Source organism: Musca vetustissima, unplaced genomic scaffold (assembly GCF_032173495.1).
Source record: "Musca vetustissima isolate MV318-11 ecotype Yass unplaced genomic scaffold, APGP_CSIRO_Mvet_v1 utg68122, whole genome shotgun sequence".
Lineage (NCBI taxonomy): Eukaryota > Metazoa > Arthropoda > Insecta > Diptera > Muscidae > Musca > Musca vetustissima.
The window spans coordinates 61,034-85,314 of record NW_026888055.1 but is presented as its reverse complement, the minus strand read 5'-3'; the positions used below and the strand labels follow the sequence as shown (position 1 = coordinate 85,314).

Sequence of the window (24,281 nt, the reverse complement as noted above, 5' to 3'; positions counted from 1 at the left end):
TAAATTCAAAACTAATCTCAGTTTAGCGGCTCAAGAACATGAAAAACAAATTTTTCCTATAAAAATATTAAATGCCATATTTTTAGTAAATTTGCCGTAGTTTCAAAACTATGCGGAATATTTTCGAAATTGTTTTGGAAATTTGAAGCTGACACTTTATACAAAAAATAAAAATTGAGAACTTGTTTAATAATTTTGTTTAAATAAATTTAAAAAAATGAAAGAAAACAATAATTTGTAAAAATTTTACAGACTTTAGATTTTCAAAAATTGTTTCAATTTAAATAATTTCGAAACAATAAGGAATAATTTAAAAATTCTTTTGGATATTTGAAGATCACACTTTATATAAAAAATAAAAATTCGGAATTCGCTTAATCGTTCTTTTAAATATATTTAAAAAATAAAAGAAAACAAAAATTTTAAAAATTTGAATACCCCTTTTTTAGATTTCAATTTAATGCAATTCTAGTTTCAATTTAATCTGTTTAAGGAATTTATATACATTTTTAATCGATTACAAATACAAATTACCACAACAAATTTTTCTCTATATTTCGCGCTTTAAATCGATTTTTAAATATTGTCCTTGGGTGCGTATGATTATTATTAATTACTGGGTAGTTTTGGTAAATTCCCTGTAATTTCGAATGTATCCGGAATATTGTCAAAATTCTTTTTAAAATTTGAAGCTTACCCCTTACAGAAAAAATAGAAATTCTAAAATATGCAGAAATATTTTATCGAGTAATTTAAAAAAATTAAATGGAAAAAAGTTTTTTTTTATAAAAATTTTCAATTTTTCTTATATTTCCAAAATCGTTTAAATTTCAACAATTTAAGGGTTTTTTGTAAATTTCTAATTTATTTTTATGATATTCATAAATTTTCCCTACCAATTTGCGTGTATTTCGGGCCTTAACTCAATTTTTAAATTTCGTCCCTGATTGCGTATGACTATTTTTAATTATTGGGTATTTTCGGTAAATTCCCTATACTTTCGAATGTATGTGGAATATTTTAAAAATTCTTGTTAAAATTTAAAGATAACACTTCGTACAAAAAATAGAAATTGTAAAAAATTTAGAAATATTTTTTGGAGTAATTTAAAAAAATTAAATGGAAAAAATATTTTTTTATAAAAATTTTAAAATTTTCTTATATTTCGAAAATCGTTCAAATTTAAACAATATAGTGTTTTTTTGTAACTTTTGAATAATTTTAATCATAATCATAAATTTCCCATACCAATTTGTGTGTATTTCGGGCTGTAACTCAATTTTTAATTTTTGCACTTGGGTGCGTATGACTATTTTTAATTATTGAGTAGTTTCAGTAAATTCACTGTAGTTTCAAAGGTATGAGGAATATTTTCAAAATTCTTTTTGAAATTTAAAGATAACACTTCGTACTAAAAATAGAAATTGTAAAATATGTAGAAATATTTTTGGAGTAATTTTAAAAAATTCAATGAAATAAAATATGTTTTTATAAAAATTTTCAATTTTTCTTAAATTTCCAAAATCGTTTAAATTTCAACAATATAGTGTTTTTTAACTTTTGAATAATTTTAATCATAACCATAAATTTCTCATACCAATTTCTGTGTATTTGGGGCCTTAACTCAATTTTTAAATTTCATCCTTGGGTGCGTATGACTATTATTAATTATTGAGTTATTTTAATAAATTAGCTGTATCTTCCAAAGTATGAGAGATATTTGCAAAATTCTTTTTGTTTTGGAAAGAAAACACATTCAACAAAAAATGAAAATTACAAAAAAATAGATTTTTGGGTTTTAAATATATATACAATTGGCAAGAAAATGAAAAAATATTTTCCAAAATTTTTTAATTTTTGTGTTTTTTTTTCTTTTTCCATCATTTTTATTTTAGTACAACTGGCGCCGTGAAGATGGCCGTCCCTTGCCAACCAATACCCAAGTCTACACTAACCGCCTGATCTTCAACAATGTACGCAAACCCGACGAGGGCCGTTACATTTGTGAAGCTTACACTGCCTCCGGATCATTGTCCACTTCCTATGCTGATTTGTTTGTCAAGCGTGAGTATCAAGACTATATGGCCAGAAATTCAAGACGTTATAGACGTCAAAGAAATTAATACCAAAGAAACAACAAAAAAAACAATCGAAATTTATATTTTTAAATACCAAACCAAAAAAAACTACAACAACAATTTTTTTATGAAGAACAAATTTTTTTTAAGAATAACAAATCAAATTTAGTTTTAAAGAAGAAACCAGAAAACTAATTTAATTGGCATGAAAGTTTTATTTTATTGAAAAAAAATATTTTTTTTTTAAAATTCTATCACCACTGATTTTACTTATTTTTTTAATATATATAATAAATGTAAAATATGTATTAAAACAACAACAACAACCAACCACCACTACCACCACACTTGTAAATAGTTTTATAACACCAACAAATACCAAAAAAAACTCAGTTTGTAAATTAACATCATTTTTTTGTAAACATTTTTCTATTGTAAAAAAATCCAACAACAACAACTGAAATTTTTTTATATAAATATATGACAACAACAAGGTGGAGGGTATATTTTATATATATTTTAAAATTTTTTGCATGCCAACATATAATAATTATGTTTTTTTTATTATTATTAATTATAACTCTTTTTGTTAACCAGTCTAAGAAACAGAAAAACAACCATTATGGCTGCCATTTAACAATTAAGTGTCCCCACCCCCTTCTATAACCAAAAAAAAAAACAAAAAAGAAAATAATTAATAAATATATTTGATTTATTAACAAATTTTTTATAAACCAAAAAATAACACCCTTTTTATTATTTTTTTATATAAGAGAACATTTAATGCATACCAGAGGTTGAGAGTTGCCACCCATCCCATGACTTTATGTTTTTTATGTGGTCTAGGGTTTTTTTTTGCAAAATCTTGGTTGCGGATTTTTTTATTGTGACACCTCCTCGCCTGCCTCGTTTGGATGTGTTTTTTTTTTTTTTTTCTTTTTTATTTTTTAAATTGTGATTTGTCCCAATTTGTTCTTATTTTGTTATTTTTTTACATACTTTCTCTTCTTCTCTATTCTATTGGCTTCTATCTTCTTCTATCTACTATTTTAATTTTCTCTTCTTCCTCTTCTTTTCTAACCATGGTATGTTGTTTCCTAATTTTTCCTCATTAACCCACAAAAAATGCTGTACCAATTCATAATCATTTAAAAAATTTAATTCCGACCAAAAATATATATCCCAATTTTCTTCACGTTTTGAGGCTAAAATTACAAAAAAAATTTTAAAAATCAAAATAAGACCAAAAAATAAATTCCGACCAAAAAAATAAAAATTCCCTATTTTTACCCAAAAAAATACCAATTTTCGAAAAATTTTTGGGGAAAAACAAATTTGTAAGCTAAATTCACAAAAAACTTGATTAAAAATCAAATTGGGCAAAAAAAAATAATTCCGACCAAAAAAAAAAAACCAAAAAAAAAAAAAATCCCCACTTTTTGCGAAATTTTGAAAAAAAAAAATTTTTTTTTTAAGCTAAAATTACTAAAAACATGATTAAAAATCACAGTAGGGCTAAAAATAAATTCCGACCAAAAAAAATAAAAATTCCCTACTTTTTACCCAAAAAAATACCAATTTTCGAAAAATTGTTGGGGAAAAACAAATTTGTAAGCTAAATTCACTAAAAACTTGATTAAAAATCAAATTGGGCAAAAAAAATAATTCCGACCAAAAAAAATTTGGAAAAAAATTATTTTATAAGCTTAAATTACTAAAAACATGAATAAACACCAAAATAGGGCAAAAAAAAATCAATTCCGACAAAAAAATAAAAAATCCCCAATTTTGAACAAAAAATCTCAATTTTTTCCCACGTAGAATTTTGGTATAAATATTATTTTTAAGCTAAAAATTACTAAAAACTTGTGTTGAATCAAAATCTAATCAAAAAAAAAATCCGACCAAAAAAATAAAAAAAAGTCCCATTTTTGGACCCAAAAAATACCAATTTTCCTCCACTTGGGCATTTTTGTTAAAAAGAAAATAATTTTAAAGCTTGAATTGCAAAAAACATTATTAAAATCATTTTCATTAAAAAAAATCATTTTCGGCCAAAACAAACAAAAATTCCCCATTTTGACCCAAAAATTCCAAACGTCCCAATTTTGGGAAATTTTGGTAAAAAAATATTTTTTTTAATGCTAAAATTACAACAAAACATGATTAAAATCAAAATATGTAAAAAAATAAATTCCGACCCAAAAAAATAAAAATTTCCCATTTTGACCAAAAATGCCAAATTATGTCCTCTAGGAAACTTTTGGTAAAAAAATTATTTTAAAGCTAAAATTACATGCTTAGAATAGTAATTTTAGCTATAAAATATTTTTTTGGGGAATTTTATTTGGTCGGAATTTATATTTTGTCCTTTTTAATTTTTTTTTTGGAAAAATAGGGATTTTTTGTTCGGATATTATTTTTGCTCACTATATAGTGAAAAAAAATATTTTATAGCTAAAATTACAAAAGATTTGATTATTTTTTATTATAAATAGGCCAAAAAATCATTTTCGACCAAAAAAAAAACTAAAAAATAATCCCCATTTTGACACAAAAATACCAATTTTTCCCCACTTTGAGAAATTTTGGTAAAAAAATTATTTTTATGCTAAAATTACAAAAAACAGCATTAAAAATAAAAATGGGGAAAAAAATCATTTTCGACCAAAAAAATAAAAATTCCCAATTTGACCCAAATTTTCCCCCATTTAAAAAATGTTGGTAAAAAATTATGTCGGAGCAAAAAAGTTACTAAAAACTTGATTAAAAATAAAAATAAGCCAAAAAAATCATTTTCGACCAAAAAATAAAAATTTCCTATTTTAAAAAAAAAATGTCCCAAATTTTTATAAATTTTGGAAATTTTTGGGACTTTTTTTTGCAAAAATGGCAAAGTAGAATGGAGTTAAAATTAAAACAAAAATGGAATCTTAGATATAGTGGTACAGCATTTTTCCAAAAAAAAACACAATAAGGTCCTCTTACTCCTTCTATCCTTCCTTCTTCTTTTCCAGCTCTTTATTTATTTATTTATTTTGTCTTACATTTATTTTTTTCATCATGCGACAAATCATGTCATTCATTTTTGTTTTAAAGTCATCACCAAATGGGGCTACATCAACAGCTGTTTACCCCAATCAGCTGTTTACCCCAGTCAGCTGTTTACCCCAATCAGCTGTTTACCCCAATCAGCTGTTTACCCCAATCAGCTGTTTTGTGTCAAAAGTTCCCCAATACATTACTTTTCAGTCAGTTTCAAACCAATTTTTTTATTAAAAATATTTTTTATTTTCAAATCATTATTCAGTCGTCAGTTTTTTTTTTTATATTCGAAAATGTAAACATATATATTTGTTTTGTATTAATAATTATAATTTAACCTCACTTTTTTATATATAAATATTTAAATAATTTTACACATACACATACATACGCACAACACTTATAAAAAATTTTTTACACACAAAGTATTTGTTTAAAATTATTATTAATTTTTATTAATAATTTTCACCACTTTCAACAGGGTTCTACTGGGTTTTTGAGTTGTTCTTAATAGGGGGGATCACACTGTAAGATTTGTAGTTAGGGGGAGATCACACGATGAATTTTGTAAAGACATATGTCTGTCTCACCTTTTTATGAGATTTTATGGGAAAAGTTATTAAAACATTATTTTTATACAAAAAAAATTGTTATCGATACTAAACTCGATTTATCGATTTTTATCGAAGTGGAATATTAGATTATTTTTGTAATATTTGATTGAAAAGTTGGTGGGTTTGGGTAGCTTGACTTATGGACATATGGAATAATATATTTTTATCCTAAAAAATCCATATATGATTACAAAATTTAGACTTATCGAAATTTATCGAAAATAAAAATTCGGAAATTGAGAATTTAGGGAGTTGGCAACTACTTTAATGAGGCTTTATATCAATTGACTGGTTTAAATGTTATTTTTAAGACAAAAATCCCCTTATGTTATCGATATTTATCAAAAAGGGAAAACTAGGTTATTTTTGTAATTTTTGATTGAAATGTTGGTGGATTTGAGTAGCTTGACTTATGGACATCTGCGAAAATGTATTTTTATCATTAAAAACCCATTTAAAGTAAAAAAATTTTGACTTATCGGAATTTATCGAAAATAAAAATTTGGAAATTGAGAATTTTGAGATCTAGCAAATAATTTTATGAGACTTTATATCAATTGAATGGGTTTAAGATTATTTTTAAGACAAAAATCCCCTTTCAGGTTCTTCAAATTTAATTTATCGATATTTATCGTAAACGAAAATTAGGTTACTTTTTGTAATTTTTTATTGAAATGTTGGTGGAATTGGGTAGCTGGACTTATGGACATTTGGGAAAATGTATTTTTATCGTAAAAAACCATGCATAGTGAAAAATTTTTGACTTATCGATATTTATCGAAAATGAAAATTCGGAAATTGAGAATATTTGGGAATTGGCAAATATTTTTTATGAGGCTTTATATGAATTGGCTGTTTTTAATATTATTTTAAAAACAAAAATCCTGTTTCAGGCTTTTAAATTTAATTTATCGATATTTATCGACAAGGAAAGTTAGGTTATTTTTGGAGTTTTTGATTGAAATGTTGGTGTATTCAAGTAGCTTGACTTATGGACATCTGGGAACATGGATTTTTAATATAAAAATACCATGTATTGTAGACATATTTTGACTTTTTATTTTTTTTTTATTTTTTTTTTAATTTTTTAATTTTATTAATTTTTTATACAACTCAAAAACCCATTATCCCCCTTATGGTAAATTATTATGGAAACAATAATAATTCATTTGTTTTGTAGCACTTTGTGTAAATAACCAATTTTGCTGTAACATTTTTCTTATTATTAAATGTTTTTGGTAAATAATATATTTGTTTTTTTTTGTAATTTACACAATAATAAGTTAAATCAGTTATTTTTCAAAAAAAAAAAATATATAATAAAAAAATTATTTTATGATTAGTCCAAAAAAAAAATTATACATAAAAATGTATATAGACATACATTATTTACCCTCATACATACAAAAAAAAACTACATACATATATTCATTTTATATATTTATTTAATTTTTTTATATATATTTATTAATTTATTTTTTTTATTGAACTATTGAATAATTTTCTCTGATTTTCTTCTTTTTTGCATATTTTCTTCTTTTATATATAAAAAAAAAACTTTTTTTAATATTAAACTATCAAACCATACGAAAAAAATATTAAAAAAAAATTATATATACCAACAAAACTCTACACATCATTCATCATCATTGTTAACCAAAAAACAAAACAAAAAACTAAACCAAAAAAAATTCCATAAAACTTAATTTTTTTTTATAAATGAAAATTTTAAAGGAGGTCACAGCGTTAATGATATACCTTGCTTGGTTCTGTATATCTGCAAAGGTGTGTTAAAATCATAATTTATGTTCTTCTATTATTTTTTCTTCTCACCACAATTTGTTGACAAACAAAAAAGTTCTAATTTTTTATTATTTAGTTGAATATTTTTTTTTAAATTTTTTCTAATTAGAAAATTTAAACATTTTAATTTTTAATTTTTTTAGCCGTTTACACGCGTAGAATTTAGTTTCGTTTTTTATTAATAATTTTTCGTAATTGGCACCAGGAAGTTTCTAGTTTTCGTAATTTTGTGTAGTCCCTAAACCCCCAAAAAAAAACATCATAGCAACAACAAGAAAATATCACTTTATCCACATTTTGTGTAACTCCATTTTGTTTTTTTCTCCATAGTATTTAAACCTTGTGTCCGTCGTGTCCCCATAAATGTGTTCTCTCACATTTGTTTTTTTTTAATTGTTGTATAATAATATAATTTACCTTGTATTTTTAGTTTGATGTTTCTTTTATTTTTTTTTAGTAAAAAACAATTTTTTTTGTTCCAAAACCCATAACAAAATCCTCCCCAAAAAATTTAGAATTAGTCACAAAAAAAAAACAGTATTAATTTTTTTTAATTAAATGGTTTTATTTTTTTTTAATTAAATTAAAAAAATGCCCACTTTATCTAGAAAATATCGTTTAATTTGTTTAATGACATTATTGCAATGCTAGCACCCTGGTTTCCCCCTTTTCAGCAATGTAAACACAGTATTTCTCGTTAAACATGCTCACTCTCAGTGTAACAGGGTGATTACAAACAAAACCAAACAAAACAGCCATCAATTGATATCACTGTTGTGTTAGCAACACAATAACAACTACAATGCAGTTAACCAACGTTTATCACTCGCAGAGCAACCGTGTGTGTATGTGAGAGAGAGAGAGGTAAACAGAGTACAGGCAAACAACCGTAGGCATTGTTATGTTAGCGTAGTATTAACAACAACAGTAACAACAAAAACGCTCGTTTCTCGTTTCCACGACAGTCGGGGGCCTACGATTCTTAACAACCCCCGAGTCTTACTCATCCAACGTCTCTCACCCCAGTCGATTGTGTGAAAGCAATAGGCTGCTGCAACAACAACAATGCGTTGCTAACGGTTTCTCCCAACTCTCACTCAGAGTAGATGGGTGGGAGAGTAACAAACAGGCAGCCGTTATGGAATGTAACTGATATTATTATTATTGTTGTTGTATTGCCAACCAACACAGTGTGGGTGGGTGGGAGAAGCAAACAATCGTAGGCATTGTTATGTTGGCGTAGTCTTCACAACAACAGTAACAACAACAACGCTATGCTCGTTTCTCGGTTTCACGGCAGTCGTGTTCTACGATCCTTAACGACCCGAGTCTTACTCGGCCAACGATTGTCATCACAGTACATTGTGTGAAAGCAATAGGGCTGCAATAACAACAATAACGCTGTACCAACGGTTTTTCCCAACACTCACTCAGAGTAGGTAGGTGGGAGAGTAACAAAGAATCAGTCGTTATTGTTGTTGTATTGCCAACCAACACAGTGTGGGTGGGTGGGAGAAGCGTACAAGCAAAACAACCGTTTATTGCATGCCATTGTTTTGTTATTGTTGTAGTATTGCCAACCACAAAAGACAAGGGATTTATATGTTGTTGTTGTTGTTGCTGTTTTCTTCTCACAGAGATGGGAGTGTTTAAAAGGTTAATTTGTTTTCAAGGTGGTTAAAAGGCATTTGAACGCATTTTTTTCAAATGCATTTAATTTCGTTGCATTTTTTGCTAATTAAATAGGTATTTTTAGATAATTTCAAAAAAAAAATATCGATATTTTTTTCACATACAAACAAAAAAAATAATAGAAAAATATTTAGAAAAAAAATCCCTAAAAAATAAAATGAAAAATAGACAAATAAAAAATTTTCATTATATTAAAAGAACAGCCTTAAAAGAAAAAGATATCGAAATAATTTTTCCTTTCCCTCTGTGTACCGAAAAATGTGGCGTTTATTTTGTCTCTCTCTCTCGCATTACCAACCTCATTTTTTGGTGTTTATTTGTGTGTCTTAGGGTTCTATAAATCGTTTATGAGAAAATTCCCACTGTGACCCCTACACTTACATTATGAGTAATTGGCATGAGTACCCCCAAAAATTGCCCCCTACACTTTTTTCTGTTTACCAATCCCTCCCCGCCCCCCTCTTGCATTTTGTTTAAATTTAAACAGTATTATTTTTGGCTTATATCTTTCTTTTTGTTATTAATTTTTTTGCTGAAAAATAAAAATTTTTTGTAACTAAATATGTTTATTTATATAATCCCCTCCGCTTCGAAAAAAAAATTTTTAAATACAACACTACCTACACACAACGATCTTTTGGGCAAAAACAAACAAAAATCTCCCAATTGTAATTTTTATAACAAAAAATGCCAAATAACCCGAACCCCGAAAAGACTATAAAACCATGAGAGAAATCATAACCAAACCACTGACACCCGATACCCCACCAGCTGCAATGACCTCCACCACCAAGCTTGGTGGTGGTCCCGCCTCGGTCTATAACACAAATAGCGGTGCCTGTTTGCCCACCGATTTCAAGTGTGTCTCCCATCCGAATACCTGCGTTGCCAAACACATGGTCTGCGATGGCATACACGATTGTACCGATCATTCGGATGAGTTCAATTGTAGTCGCAGTGAAGCGGGTGCCGCCGGCTCAACGATCAGCTTGTCCAAACCGAATTCCTCCTATAAGCGTTGGAAGAAACATAACTATCAACAGCAACACTCGATGATATCCGGCGGCATACGGAATAAAAGGAAATTCCCTTTTGTGGCCCCAAAAAGGAGAAGCACCTCCGGCATGGCACATAAGCGGCCCCTCATGGCCCCAATCAGCACCAGCAGTAGACAAGATGTTTTCCATATGAAATCGAAATTCGGTTGGTTTTAATTTTCTATACCAAAACAAAAAAAAAACAGAATTTTATTTGTTTTTTCTATGTTAATTGTGGAAAAAAGTTTTGAAAAAAATTAGATATTTGAAAAAAAACAAAAATATTTTGTACACCACACAATGCAAACTCAAAAAAAAAACAACAACGTACACCACCACAATTTTTTGTTAACGATAATCACAATTAAATTTTCTATTCTTTTTTGTTGTTGTATTTTTGTTATTTAGTTAAACAACAAAATCGAAATAGTAGGTTTGGCAATGGCATTTATTCTAAAATAATGGTAGCTAAACAAAACATGATGGCACATGGTCGAAAAAAGTCGACACGCAAATGGTTGGCAACGTGGCCAACCAAAACAACAACAAAATATAAAAATAAAAAAACACCTTTGCTTAATTAAGAATGCCCACCTCTGCAACACATGTTTTTTTGACAAAATGCAACACTGCAAACGTTTAGAGTTGGCACATAGATTGGCAACACTCTGCAAACAAAACCACTCGCAAACACACACACACGCAAAACTTCAAACACACACTGGGAACAAAATGGGAATGAACACGAGAGAGGGAGTGAGAATAAATGGGAGAAATGGATTTTAATAACAGTTTTATGTGCGTGTGTGTTTGTATGTATGTGTAACTTGAAGGAATGTTTTAATTAGGAATTGAAATCTTGTTTTTAGGAATATTAAAAAAAAAATAAAAAATATTTGTATTTGTAAAAATATAATCTAACCCTTAAAAATTCACCATAATTTTCATTATCCATTATCATCACCAGACTTGTACAAAATTAATCATGCTTTTGTTTGTGTAAAATATTTTGTAAAAACAAAGGATAATTTCTTTGCATGTGTTTGTTTATTTACTAAAATTTATTTAACTAACCTCTAATTTAGAACAAAAATAGAAAGAAAAATTCTAATTCAACCAAAATTTTGTAAATAAAAACCCCTAAATTTTAAGTAATTTTTATTATGTTTTACAGGAGACATTAATATCATCTATAAAAAATTAAAAAAAAATGAAAATTTAAAAAAAAAAATTTCGATAAATCCAATTTTACAAGGAAAATATAGAAATAAATTACAAAATTTCTAAAGAAAACTATTCTCCACATATCCAGCAATGAATTTCCGGTTAAAAAACGACGTTATGTCAAAAAATTTTTTCGATAACTTTCGATAAATGTCAATTTACTAGGAAAATACAAGAAAATTTTACAAAATTATCAATGAAAACTATTCTCCAAATACCTAGCAATAAAATTCAATTAAAAAAAACATGTTATCTCAAAAATAATTTTCGATAACTTTCGATAAATGCAATTTTACAAAGGAAATACTGAAAAATTGTACGAAAATTTTAAAGAAAACTATTCAACACAAATCAAGCAATAAAATTGCCGTTAAAAAAACGAAATTTTTCAAAAAATAGTTTTCGATAACTTTCGATAAATGCTATTTTACAAGGGAAATGCAGACAAACATTACCAAATTTCCAATGAGATTATTTGTATGTTCGTCTAGAAATAAAAATCCTATTATAAAATTAAATTGTTCAAAAAATAATTTTCGATAACTTTCGATATATGCAATTTTATAATATAAATGCCAAGAAATTTTACAAAATTTTCACATAAAACATTGCTCTGCATATCTAACAATAAAATTTCCGTTGGAAAAACGACGTTATCTCAAAAATAATTTTCGATAACTTTCGATAAATGCAATTTTACAAAGGAAAATAAAGAAAAAAATACAAAATTTACATAGAAAACTTTTCTCCACATACCTAGCAAAAAAAAATTGCGTTTCAAAAACGACTTAATTTCAAAAATAATTTTCGATAACTTTCGATAATTGTAATTTTACAAAGTAAGTGCAGAAATATTATACAAAATTTTCGCAGCGATTAGTTATAGGCATATTTAGAATAAAAATTACAGTAAAAAAACAACATTTTTATAAAAACAAATTTCGATAACTCTCGATGAATGCAGTTTTACAAATGAAAATGTAAAAAAGTTCAACATAATTATCAAAACGAATATTTATTTGCACATATAGAAACAAAATTGTAATTAAAATGCGAAATTTTTCCAAAAAATACTTTTCGATAACTTTCGATAAATGTAATATATAATACAGGATATATTACAAAATGCTGCAAAATTTTCAATGGGTATAATTTATTTGTACGTTTTCGTATTTGCTTTAGTTTGGAATAAGTTTAAAAGCATTTTATTCACAATATTCGACTTATCGAAATTTATCGAAATAGATTTTCTTCAATTTTCGGCTAGTTTGTGAAAAATTTCTTTTCAAATTTTATTAAATCTATTTATTAACTATTATTTCAAAATGATTAATATGCATATTTTCCATTAAATTCCACTTATCGAAATTTATCGAAAATAGTGTTACGATTTTTTGGCACTTTTTGCTTAGATTTGTATTGAATCATTCTAAAATCCATTAAAAACCGTGAATGCTTTAGTTTCCGATATGTTTAAATGCATTTTATTGACAATTTTCCACTTATCGAAATTTATCGAAATAGATTTTTTGGATTTTTGCATAGTTTTTATTAAAATTCTGTCAAAATTTCCTTAATATTTGTATTTGCTTTAATTTCCGGTTTATTTAAAGACACTTACTTCGTAAAATCCCAGTTATCGAAATTTATCGAAAATCGTTTTATGGTTTTTATGCAATATTTTGGAAAATTTTTGTAAACATTCATTAATTATCGACTTAATGGAAGTTTTCAGATTATATTAATGTCTCCTTTAAAACATTTTTTTCCAAATTTGAAAAAAAAGTTTTTTTTTTAAATCTAAGGTGTTGGGTTTATATTCAAAATTATTTTTAAAAAAATTCTATAAACATATCTCCTTAAAACCAGTAATTATTTGTATTTTAAAAAAATTTCGTATATGTTGTGTAATTTAGTTGAAAAAAATTATATGAAAAAAAATGTATTGATCATTGTTTGTTTGTCTTATCGAACTTCTCAAAATTATTGCTTTACAAAAAAATCGCTAACAATATTTATGTTTATTTTTATGTATTTTTCACCTTCTCTTTCGTACCAAAAACAAAATCCAAATCGAAATCCAAACCATGGCTAAAAAAAAATATTCGCACCAACCAAAATTATGTCGAAATTCTTCACCCTGAACGTTGTCTATGTGATCTCATCCTGTGTCTGTGTAATGCTGTGAAATTTCATCATCAAAAAAAAAAAAAAAATATTTAAAAAATCTTTCGAATCGAAACATGTGATCCATCGTCCATCATCATCAACAACAACAAAATCGAAAAAAAACACCACGAATTTTTCTCAAACAAAAAAAAATGTTGCTGAATCCGAAATCTTCAAAACCAAACCGAAAATATCCTAACCCAAAAATTTTTTGTTCCACTCAATTGGCTCCGAAACAAATTTTTGTTGTGATTTCTAACTGCGTTGTATCCTGGAAAAATTCAAAATCCAACCACGCACACACACACATCCATGTCCACATGCACAAAACCTCACAACCCACCACCACCACCCACACACAAATCTCTCAAAACCACCACCACCAACAACAACAAATAATTGGTTCTACAACAAAAAAACAAATTGCAAAATTTAAAACAAAATCAAACATGTTAACAACAAACAGCCGTTTATCCTCCGGCCCCACTTCCACACTATTCCACCACCACGCCACGTCATCGTGACTTAAGTTTGAAATTGGATCAGCAACATTCGAATTTGCGCGTTGGCGAATCCACCGAAGTGGAGTGCTATTCCTCCGATAACAGCTACACCGATGTCGTTTGGGAGAGAGCCGATGGTCGGCCATTGCCATTACATATTAAGGTGAGTGAAAAACAATAGAAAATTTTATCGATAATTTATCGATTTTCGATAAATCAATAATTTATCGATTTTCGATTAATCAATGATTTATCGATAAATCCATGATTTATCGATTTTCGATAAATTGATAATTTATCGATTTTGAAATAAATCGATCATTTATTGATTTTACGATAAATCGATCATTTATCGTTTTACGATAAATCGGTCATTTATTGATTTTTAGATAAATCGATCATTTATTGATTTTTAGATAAATCGATCATATATTGATTTTGAGATAAATCGATAATTAATCGATTTCGAGATAAATCGATAATTTATCGATTTCGAGATAAATCGATAATTAATCGATTTGGAGATAAATCGATAACATATCGATTTCGAGATAAATCGATAATATATCGATTTCGAGATAAATCGATAATTTATCGATTTCGAGATAAATCGATAATCAATCGATTTTGAGATAAATCGATCATTTATCGATTTTGAGATAAATCGATAATTTATCGATTTTTGATAAATTTATTTTCATTAAATGCTTTATTATAATTTTAAAACTTTTCAATTATAAATTCGATAACATTTTATTATAAATTGTATAATTTATCGATTATTACGAGTTATCGAATTTCGTTAAATTCTTATTTGCTTCGAAATAATGTGTATTTTTTAACCTATTTGATAAAATTCTGATTCTAGATCATTTTTAAATCATTTATCAAACGATAACTATGACTTATCGAAATCGATAATTCGTAAATTTTCAATATATTTAATTTAAATGGCAATTTTAAACAGCATATAGTTGTTTTAAACGTTTTAATAATAAATTCGATGAAATTCTATTAAAAATTGAATTTCTTTATCGATTATTACGAGTTATCGAATCTCGATAAATCCTTAATTGCCTTGGAATAATGTCTTTTTTTACCTATTTGATAGCATTTTAGTTCTTGATCATTAATACGTCATTTATCAAGCGATAACAATGATTTATCGAAATCGATAATTAATAATTTTTCGATAAATTGCATAAAAATACGATAAATTCAATTTTCTCTTTTAAATACTTACGCAATACGAATATGTTAACAATTTCAGGAAGTATTTATTAATTTTTCTTATAAACCATTCAAATTATCGATAAATGTTGAGTTATCGAATTCCATTAAATCGATTTTACTTTTGAAAATATGTATTAATTTGATCAAATTTAGCATATTTGTAATAGATAATGGTTAAAAGTAATTATTCTAGTAAAAACACTGGATTTATCGATAATTATCGAATTTCGATAAATCAATTTTTCAATTGAAAATATGAATTTAATTTATCAAATTTGAATTTATATTATATATTTGAAATAGAAAATCATAAAAAGTCATTTTTCGATCAAGAACTGCAATTTATCGATGAGTTATCGACCCCATTATTGAGTTATCGACCCAAAAAATCGGATTAAAAATTAATTCTAAGTATAATTAATAAATTTTGATGAAAATATAAATTAATGTTTTTTGAAAATCGTTAAAATATCGATAAGTTTTGAGTTATCGATTTTCGATAAATCGGAAATTATGTTCTTTTTTGCAAAATTTGCGAATATTAAACTGAGAGATTTATTAGAAATTACTTTTTGAGCGATAAATTTGATTTATGGAAATCGATTATTGAGTTATCGTTATCGATAAAAATCGATTCTATTGAAAATTGTCATAAAAATTGTATATTTTTATTTATAAATTAATAAATTTTAATTATAAATCCTTTTTTATCGATAAATTTATCGTTTATGGAATTATCGTTATCGATAAAAATCGATTTGTATCGAAATTGATCATTGCAATTGTATGTTATTAATAATATATTATTAAATTTGACATATAAATGATTTTTAACGAAAAATTTGGATTTATTGAAATCGATTAGTAGGGCAAATGTTATCGATAAATACAATTTTTGGTAAAAATTTAATTTTTTTGATACAATTCATTTTTTGCACATATTTTATATATATCTCTTGTTATACTTCGATAACTTTGTGTTATCGACTTTCGATAATTATGTGAAATTTAATATTTATGTTCTTCCCTTTAGCAAATCGGCAATCGTTTGATCATCAACCATGTTACACCCGCCGATGCTGGCAACTATCTGTGCAAATGCAAGACCGACGAGGGCGACCTCTACACCACCAGCTATGAATTGGCCATCGAAGCCAATACCCATGAATGGAAACATCCCAAGATTGAGCATGCCGATGTGGGATCTGCCGTGAAGTTGCACTGCGATGCTGAGGATGGGCATCTTTCGCCCCATTACAGATGGTCACGCCAGTACGGACAAATGCAAATGGGCACGGATATTTTAAGTGTAAGTAGATATGGTGGCAACCCTGGGGAAAATGGGGATTTTAAATTATTTTTCGGGATTTTCAGGATACTTTGAGCCTGCAAAATGTTCAAGCCAATGATGCCGGTACCTATGTGTGCACAGCCACCGCTCCCAATGGCGAATCGGTGGATTATCCCACAATTCTGGTTGTGACCGGTGCCATTCCGCATTTCCATCAGGAACCCCTGAGCTATATGTCCTTCCCCACGCTGCGTGATTCCTATGTTAAATTCAACTTCGATATTACATTCCGCCCAGAACAAGGTGATGGTCTGTTGCTCTTCAACGGCCAGAAGCGTGGCAATGGCGATTATATTTCCCTCTCCCTGAATGACCAGTATCCCGAATTCCGCTTCGATTTGGATGGCAAGACGATGATTGTTCGTGGCGAACAAGCCTTGGAGTTGAATGAATGGCACACCATTAGGGTTCATCGTTTCCGTCGTGATGGTTACATGCAGGTCGATGGTCAACATCCGATTGCCTTCCCCACTTTGTCCGCCTCCTCCTCCCTGGATTTGGTTGAAGATTTGTATTTGGGTGGTGTACCCAGCTGGGACATTTTACCCGATGAAGCTATTGAACAACAGGTTGGCTTTGCCGGTTGCATTAGCCGTTTGACCCTGCAGGACAGCATTATTGAGCTGATGAAAGAGGCCAAGATGAAGGAGGGCATTACCGCATGCAAGCCTTGCGATACCAACCCTTGCTCGAACAGCGGCATCTGCCTGGAGTCGCAGACTGAAATGGGTTATACCTGCGTGTGTCAACAGGGTTGGACAGGACGCCACTGTGCCATTGAGGGTACTCAATGTACCCCGGGTATTTGCGGAACTGGACGTTGTGAAAACACCGAAACTGGCATGGAATGTTTGTGTCCCCTCAACAAGACCGGCGATCGCTGTCAGTACATCGAACATTTGAATGAGAACAGTTTGGCGTTTAAGAAGAACAGCTTCGCTGCCTATGGGTAAGTTATCGGGAGCTATCGAATTTTCAGAAACTATACTTAATAATCCCCCATTTTTATCAATTTCTTCCAGTACCCCCCGTGCCTCCAAGCTCAACATCAAATTCCAAATCCGACCCAACACCCTTGAAGATGCCGTTCTCCTCTATGCCGCCGAATCTCGTCTACCCAGTGGTGATTATGTGGCCGTCGTCTTGCGTAACAAACATGTCGAACTGATCATCAATACCGGTGCCCGTTTGAAACCGGTTGTTGTGAGGTCGCTGCATCCCTTGCCCGCAAACAAATGGACCGAAATTGAAATTGCCCGCCGTTTCGGTGAAGGCATCTTGCGGGTGGGCACTGATCCTGAACAGAAGGCCAAGGCAGCGGGAGCCGCCAGAACCCTATACATTAAGACCCCCATGTATATTGGCGGATTCGATCATGAAAAGATCACGCTGAATCGTGATGTGAATATTACACAAGGTTTCGATGGTTGTATATCGAATGTAAGTAGGCAAAAAATTTCGGATTTTAGTCATTTTTAACAATATTTTTGATTACAGCTCTACGAGGGCCAACGTCAATTGAATCTGATTGCCGATATCCAGGATGCTGCCAATATTCAAAACTGCGGCGAAATCAATGAAATCGAACAAAACGAAACCTTTGACAACGATGTCGAACAGAATGCCTGCTCTAGTGATCCCTGTGAAAATGGCGGCACATGTGTGGTAGAAAACGACGAGGCCGTTTGTTTGTGTAATATCGGCTTTGCCGGCAAACATTGTGAAGATCGTAAGTTTGGAATGGAAAAAAATGATGGAATATTTTTTTAAATAAAAAATTCCCTATCCTAGATATTTCCCTACAATTCGATGCCAATTTCCATGGTAATGGTTATTTGGAACTGAATCGTTCCCAGTTCGATGAACAGGTTGAACAGAAATTCTCCAGTGCTGCCATGGTCTTTTCCACAACCGCTCCCGATGGTTTGCTGTTATGGTGGGGTCAACCCAAGGGTGAGGCCTACACGGGACAAGATTTTATGGCTGTAGCCATTGTTGATGGTATTGCCGAATTTGCATTCCGTTTGAATGGCGAGGAGAAGGTCATACGCAACCCCGATAAACGTGTCGATGATGGTATCCGTCATATTCTGTTGATTAAACGCACGGATAATACGGCCATTTTGGAATTGGATCATATCTTGTATGCCGATGAGACCAAGGATACGGGTAAAGATACAATGAGCCTGCCGGGACATGTGTTTATTGGTAAGTCAGGAGATTTGGATTTTTTTAAGGAAAGGGATTTTTAATTTTATTTTTCCTTTAGGTGGCGCTCCCAATCTCGAATCCTTTACCGGTGGCCGTTACAAGCATCACTTTAACGGTTGTGTACGAGTTGTTGAAGGTGAAGCTAGCGGTATCATAGAAGTAGGCAAAGTAGCTATAAGCGGTAACAATGTTGACACCTGTCCAAAGTAAGTATCAATTTTTTTAATCTCTCCTCCTATCTCCCTCTAAAAAAATATTTATTTTCTCTCATGCTGCCAAAAACAAAAAAATCAGGAACTGGATACCCTCTAGTTTAGTTGATAATGATTTATTTATTAAAAATGAATTCCACTTCGATCCCAATATGTTTGATGATTTCGATCAACCTCCGCCGGTACACATAATGTATCCTCATCCTCCATTTTCGACAATTCTGACAAGTGGTTCCTCTCTGCATTCTTGTAATTTTTTCTATAATTTTTATTCATCACATCCTCCACGGAGATCTCTTCATCATCACCACATATCAAGTTTGGGTTTAATTATGACAATTATGTGTCATCTATTGGAATCCATGGTGCTGAGTAGGGGGAATTTTATGTTATTTTTTAAAATCTCCCTAAAAACATAAAGAATGGGAATTTAGAGGAGGAAATAACCGAAAAAGTCCATAAAAGTCAATTTTCCCACAATTTCTTTAAGGTTGGTAAAAATATGGCAACACTAGAGAAATAAAAACGACCTAAACGCCTTACACAGGCATTCAAAGAGCGTCAATGGGGTGTAAAAACGGCCTAAGCAACGGTTGGCTGACGCCGTTACTGTTTTCATTGTGCTTTGATTTCATCACCTCCCGTTATTTCACTCTCTCTCTCACATACACATAAATGACAATGGTAGGTGATGTCATTGTAGCGGTTTTTTTTGGTAACACGTGATTGCAATGTTTACATTCATTCTCGCTTTCTCTCTCCCATCTCCCTTTCTTATTGGAATTGTTCAGTGTGGCCAATTTAACTTTTTTTCGCTTTGGATTTTAATTAAAAAATCCCTTTATTTTACCAATCTTAAAATGAATCACATTTTTGGGAATAAAAAAATCATAAAAACCAACACACTCTCATATCCAAAAATAAATATCATTTAAATATATAAGGCATTTGTAACATATCATAAATATTTATAGGAAAAATATAAAAAAATATTAATTATTAAATTATAGCAAAATATCCATAATTGTTATAGCAAATAAAAACAATGAAAATAGCTAAGCTTTTAATAAAATTATTAAGTATTGTTATTAAAATGTTGAGGAGTTATTTTATTTATTTATTTTTTTTTTTTTAAATAGAAAAAAAAAACAAAAAATAGTTTTAAATGATTTAAAATATATTTAAAACAAAATAATTTTTTTAACATGCATTTTTAACTTCCAAAAAAAAAAATATTTTTGAATTAATTTTTTTTTTATTTGAAAATAAATGTTATATTCAATCAAAAAATGATTTAAAAAACAAAATTATTTTTATCAAAAAATTATTATTAAAAAATTATTTTTATTTCAAAAAAAGGAAAAGGGAATTTGTTAATTACTAAAAAAATAATAAAAAAAAATATTTTTTTAATTTTTTCAAAATAAAATTTGTTTCCAAAATATAATTAATAAGCATTTTTAACATGAATTATTTTTTTTTCGAAATTTTCGAAATAATTCCATTTAAAAAAATTTTTTTCAACAAATTATTTTTTCTTAATCTTTCAATAATCATATAACAGAATTCATTCTGAAATTAAAATTTTAATTTTGCAAAAAATTATTTTTTTTAAATTGTTTTTAAATTTTTTTTTTAACAAATTAAACTTTTTTTAATAAAATAACTTAAAAAATTTTATTAGCCATTTTCAACATGAATATTTTTATATCTTTTTATTGAAATACAAATTAGATTTTTTCAAAAAATTATTTAAAAAAAAAATCCAAAATTATTAAAAAAATAATAAAAAAAATATTTTTAAAGACATATTTTTTTAATTTTTCCGAAATAAAATTTGTTTCCAAAATATAATTAAAAAGCATTTTTAACATGAATTAATGCTTTTTTCGAAGTTTTCGAAATAATTCAAAAAAAAAAAATTTTTTAATTTTTTTTAACAAATTATTTTTTCTTAATATTTTTTTAAACTTATAAATATTCAATAATCATTTTAAACAGAATTCATTCTGAAATTAAAATTTTAATTTTTCAAAAAATTATTTTTTTTAAGTCAAAAAATTTTTTTTTGGAAATTAAATATATATTTTTTTAATTTTTTAACAAATGAAACTTTTTTAATAAAATAACTTCAAAATTTTTGTTAACCATTTTGAACATGATTTTTATATATATATATATATATATATTTTTTTTTTTTTTGAAATACAAATTATATTTTTTCAAAAAATTATTTAAAAAAATACAAAATTTTTTTCAAAATTATTTTATAAAAATCCAAAATTATTTTTTCAAAAAATTATTTTAAAAAATCGTATTTTCTTTTTTTTTGTAAAAATTATATTTTTTCAATTTTTTTTTCAAAATCTAAAAAAAATTAAGCAAAGAAATACGTTCCTTTGGTATATTACTGCCTCTGATTTGATTTTAATTGTTATCTCAAAAAGTGTACTATTACAATAACTAAGATATTATAATAAATAAAATATTATTAAATAAAAAAATTAAATTAAAAAAATATATATCTTATAAAGCGCTGTGAAATAAATCAATAATTGATATTATAGCATAATGTATGTGTATTATATATAAAATTAAGAAGAAAAAAATAATAAATTTGAGAAAATATGACATATTTTTAAAATTTATTTGAAAATATTTTTTTATTATTATTATTTATTTTTTAAAATAATAAATATATTTTAAAATAATTTTTAAAATGTGGCAACTCTTGAGAAAAAAAACGACCTAAACGCCTTACATAAACTTTCAAAGAGCATCAATGGGATGTAAAAACGGCCTAAGCACGGTTAGCTGACGCCGTTACTGTATTCAACTGTGCTTTGATTTTATCTCTTCCCGTTATTTCACTCTCTCACACACATAAATGGCAATGTTAGGTGCTGCCATTGTAGCGGTTTTTTTTTGGTAACACATGATTACAATGTTTACATTTGTTCTCTCTTTCTCGCTTTCATCCCCCTGTCTTATTGGAATTGTTTATTATATTTTAAAATAATTTTTATTTATTACTTTGTCAAAAATTATTTTTATATTTTTTTATATATATATTTATATTTTTATATATTATATATTATATTTTTATTTTTTTATTTTTTTTATAATTTTTTATACCCTCCACCATAGTATGGAGGGTATATTAATTTTGTCATTCCGTTTGTAACTCATCGAAATATTCATTTCCGACCCTATAAAGTATATATATTCTTGATCAGGGTAAAATTCTAAGACGATCTAGCCATGTCCGTCCGTCCGTCTGTCCGTCCGTCCGTCTGTTGTAATCACGCTATCTTCTGAAGGAATTGAGATAGGATGCTGAAATTTTGCATAGGGTTGTCTTTTGTCTGCAGGCAGGTCAAGTTCGAAGATAGGATATATCGGTCCACGTTTAGACATAGCTCCCATATAACAGTACCCCCCAATTTTCGGTATTTTGAGGTTCTTGGGCGCGTTTTTCAACCGAATACGCTGAAATTTGGTACATTGGGTTCTTATTGGGTACTTAATGTCCCCACAAAAAATTATAAATATAGGTCCACTTTTTCTGGTAGCCCCCATATAACGGTACCTCCTAATTTTCAGTATTTTGGGGGTTTTGATTGTATTTTTCCACCGAATTGGCTATAATTTAGTATTTCGAGTTCTTAATATGTACCAAATCTCTCCACAAAAAATTATAAACATATGTGAATTTTTTCGGATATCCCCCATATAAGGGTACCCCCCCATTTTCGGAATTTTGGGGTTCTTGAGCGCGTTTTTCAACCGAATACGCTGAAATTTGGTACATTGGGTTCCTAATAGGTTCCAAATCTCTCCACCAAAAATTATGAATATTGGTCCATTTTTTCGGATAGCCCCCATATAAGGGTACCCCCAATTTTCGGTATTTGGGGGTTCTTGAGCGCATTTTTCAACCGAATTTGCTGCAATTTGGTAATTTGTAGTCGTATATGGTAACAAATCTCTCTACCAAAAATTTTTAATATTCACCCCCTTTTTGGGGTAGTCCCCATATAACCCCCTTTTTTATATTAAAATAGTTATCTGATTTGTTCCGCGTTTTGAGTTTGGTTCTAAGTCTCTTTTATAATCATTTCACCTGCGGAGGATAGAGAGATAAACAATTAGAACGTAAGGTTCGATAATTAACTATAGCCGCATTTAGACCTAGCCCCTGATTGGAAGTTCGAGAATTTGAACTAAGCTTGGAAGAAATAATAAGATGGGCAAAGTTTGGATGAAATCTAAATTTTCTGAAACGGATTTGGTCCAAAGAAACATGGGGTCTAGAACCAATATTTCGATGAGACACATTTTCACCGTGTTAAAGTCTATACACCCTCATTAGCCATAAGGCTGAGAGTATAATTATCCTTTAAAATTTTCTAAAATTTTTAATTATGGTTTACATAATCCGTTTTTAGAAATGTCGGTATAGGTCCACTTTTTGGTATGTTCCCTATATTTTCATTTCTAGTACCTGTCAATATATCTATGGTGGAGGGTATCCAAAGTTCGGCCCGGCCGAACTTACCGCTTTTTCACTTGTTTTTTTTTAATTTTATATTAATTAATTATTTTATTTTTTTATAAATTTTAATTATTTTTATTTTATTTTTTCTTTTTTTAGTGCGGATGAGGATGTTGATTTCGATGGTACCGAGCCCCCAGTCGTTTAATAGTTTTCGTTTTTTTTTTCCAGTAGTTAAAAAAATTATTATTTTATAATTTTTCTTAAAAAAAAAACAACAACTTGGATAAAAAAATACTGCACTTTTGCAAACCAAAAAAAAAAATTAACTACGAAGAAAAAAATTAACTCAAAATCAAAAATTAAAATTTTAAACAAAAGAAACAAAAAATCCACTAATTTAGTTTCCAATTTTTTTATGAAATAAAAAAAAACAAAAATAAATATTAAGCCAAAACTAACTAAACAACAAGAAAAAAATATGAAACTAATTTAAAAAAACAAACAAAACGAATCCAAATGTGTCATATATATATTTTTAATGATAAGTGAGTGAAAAAGAATAACATATCGCGCCAATTTCCTGCTACCCCCAAAACCCTTACGAACGAAAT

The 24,281-nt window shown here is 28.4% G+C and overlaps 1 protein-coding gene across 1 annotated transcript in view; it reads left to right on the top strand.

The window, feature by feature from the left end:
- Positions 1–23,889, top strand: part of LOC133335879 (basement membrane-specific heparan sulfate proteoglycan core protein-like) — a 31,627-nt gene extending 7,738 nt beyond the window's left edge. Inside the window, exons 9-18 of the mRNA XM_061544172.1 lie at positions 1,896–2,064; positions 9,947–10,435; positions 14,129–14,328; positions 16,432–16,707; positions 16,773–17,698; positions 17,772–18,189; positions 18,247–18,478; positions 18,541–18,957; positions 19,019–19,166; positions 23,827–23,889. Of these exons, the coding sequence (XP_061400156.1) occupies positions 1,896–2,064; positions 9,947–10,435; positions 14,129–14,328; positions 16,432–16,707; positions 16,773–17,698; positions 17,772–18,189; positions 18,247–18,478; positions 18,541–18,957; positions 19,019–19,166; positions 23,827–23,875 (3,324 nt within the window). The 3' untranslated portion in view covers positions 23,876–23,889. The remainder of the gene's footprint in view (positions 1–1,895; positions 2,065–9,946; positions 10,436–14,128; positions 14,329–16,431; positions 16,708–16,772; positions 17,699–17,771; positions 18,190–18,246; positions 18,479–18,540; positions 18,958–19,018; positions 19,167–23,826) is intronic.
- Positions 23,890–24,281: the final 392 nt, after the last annotated feature.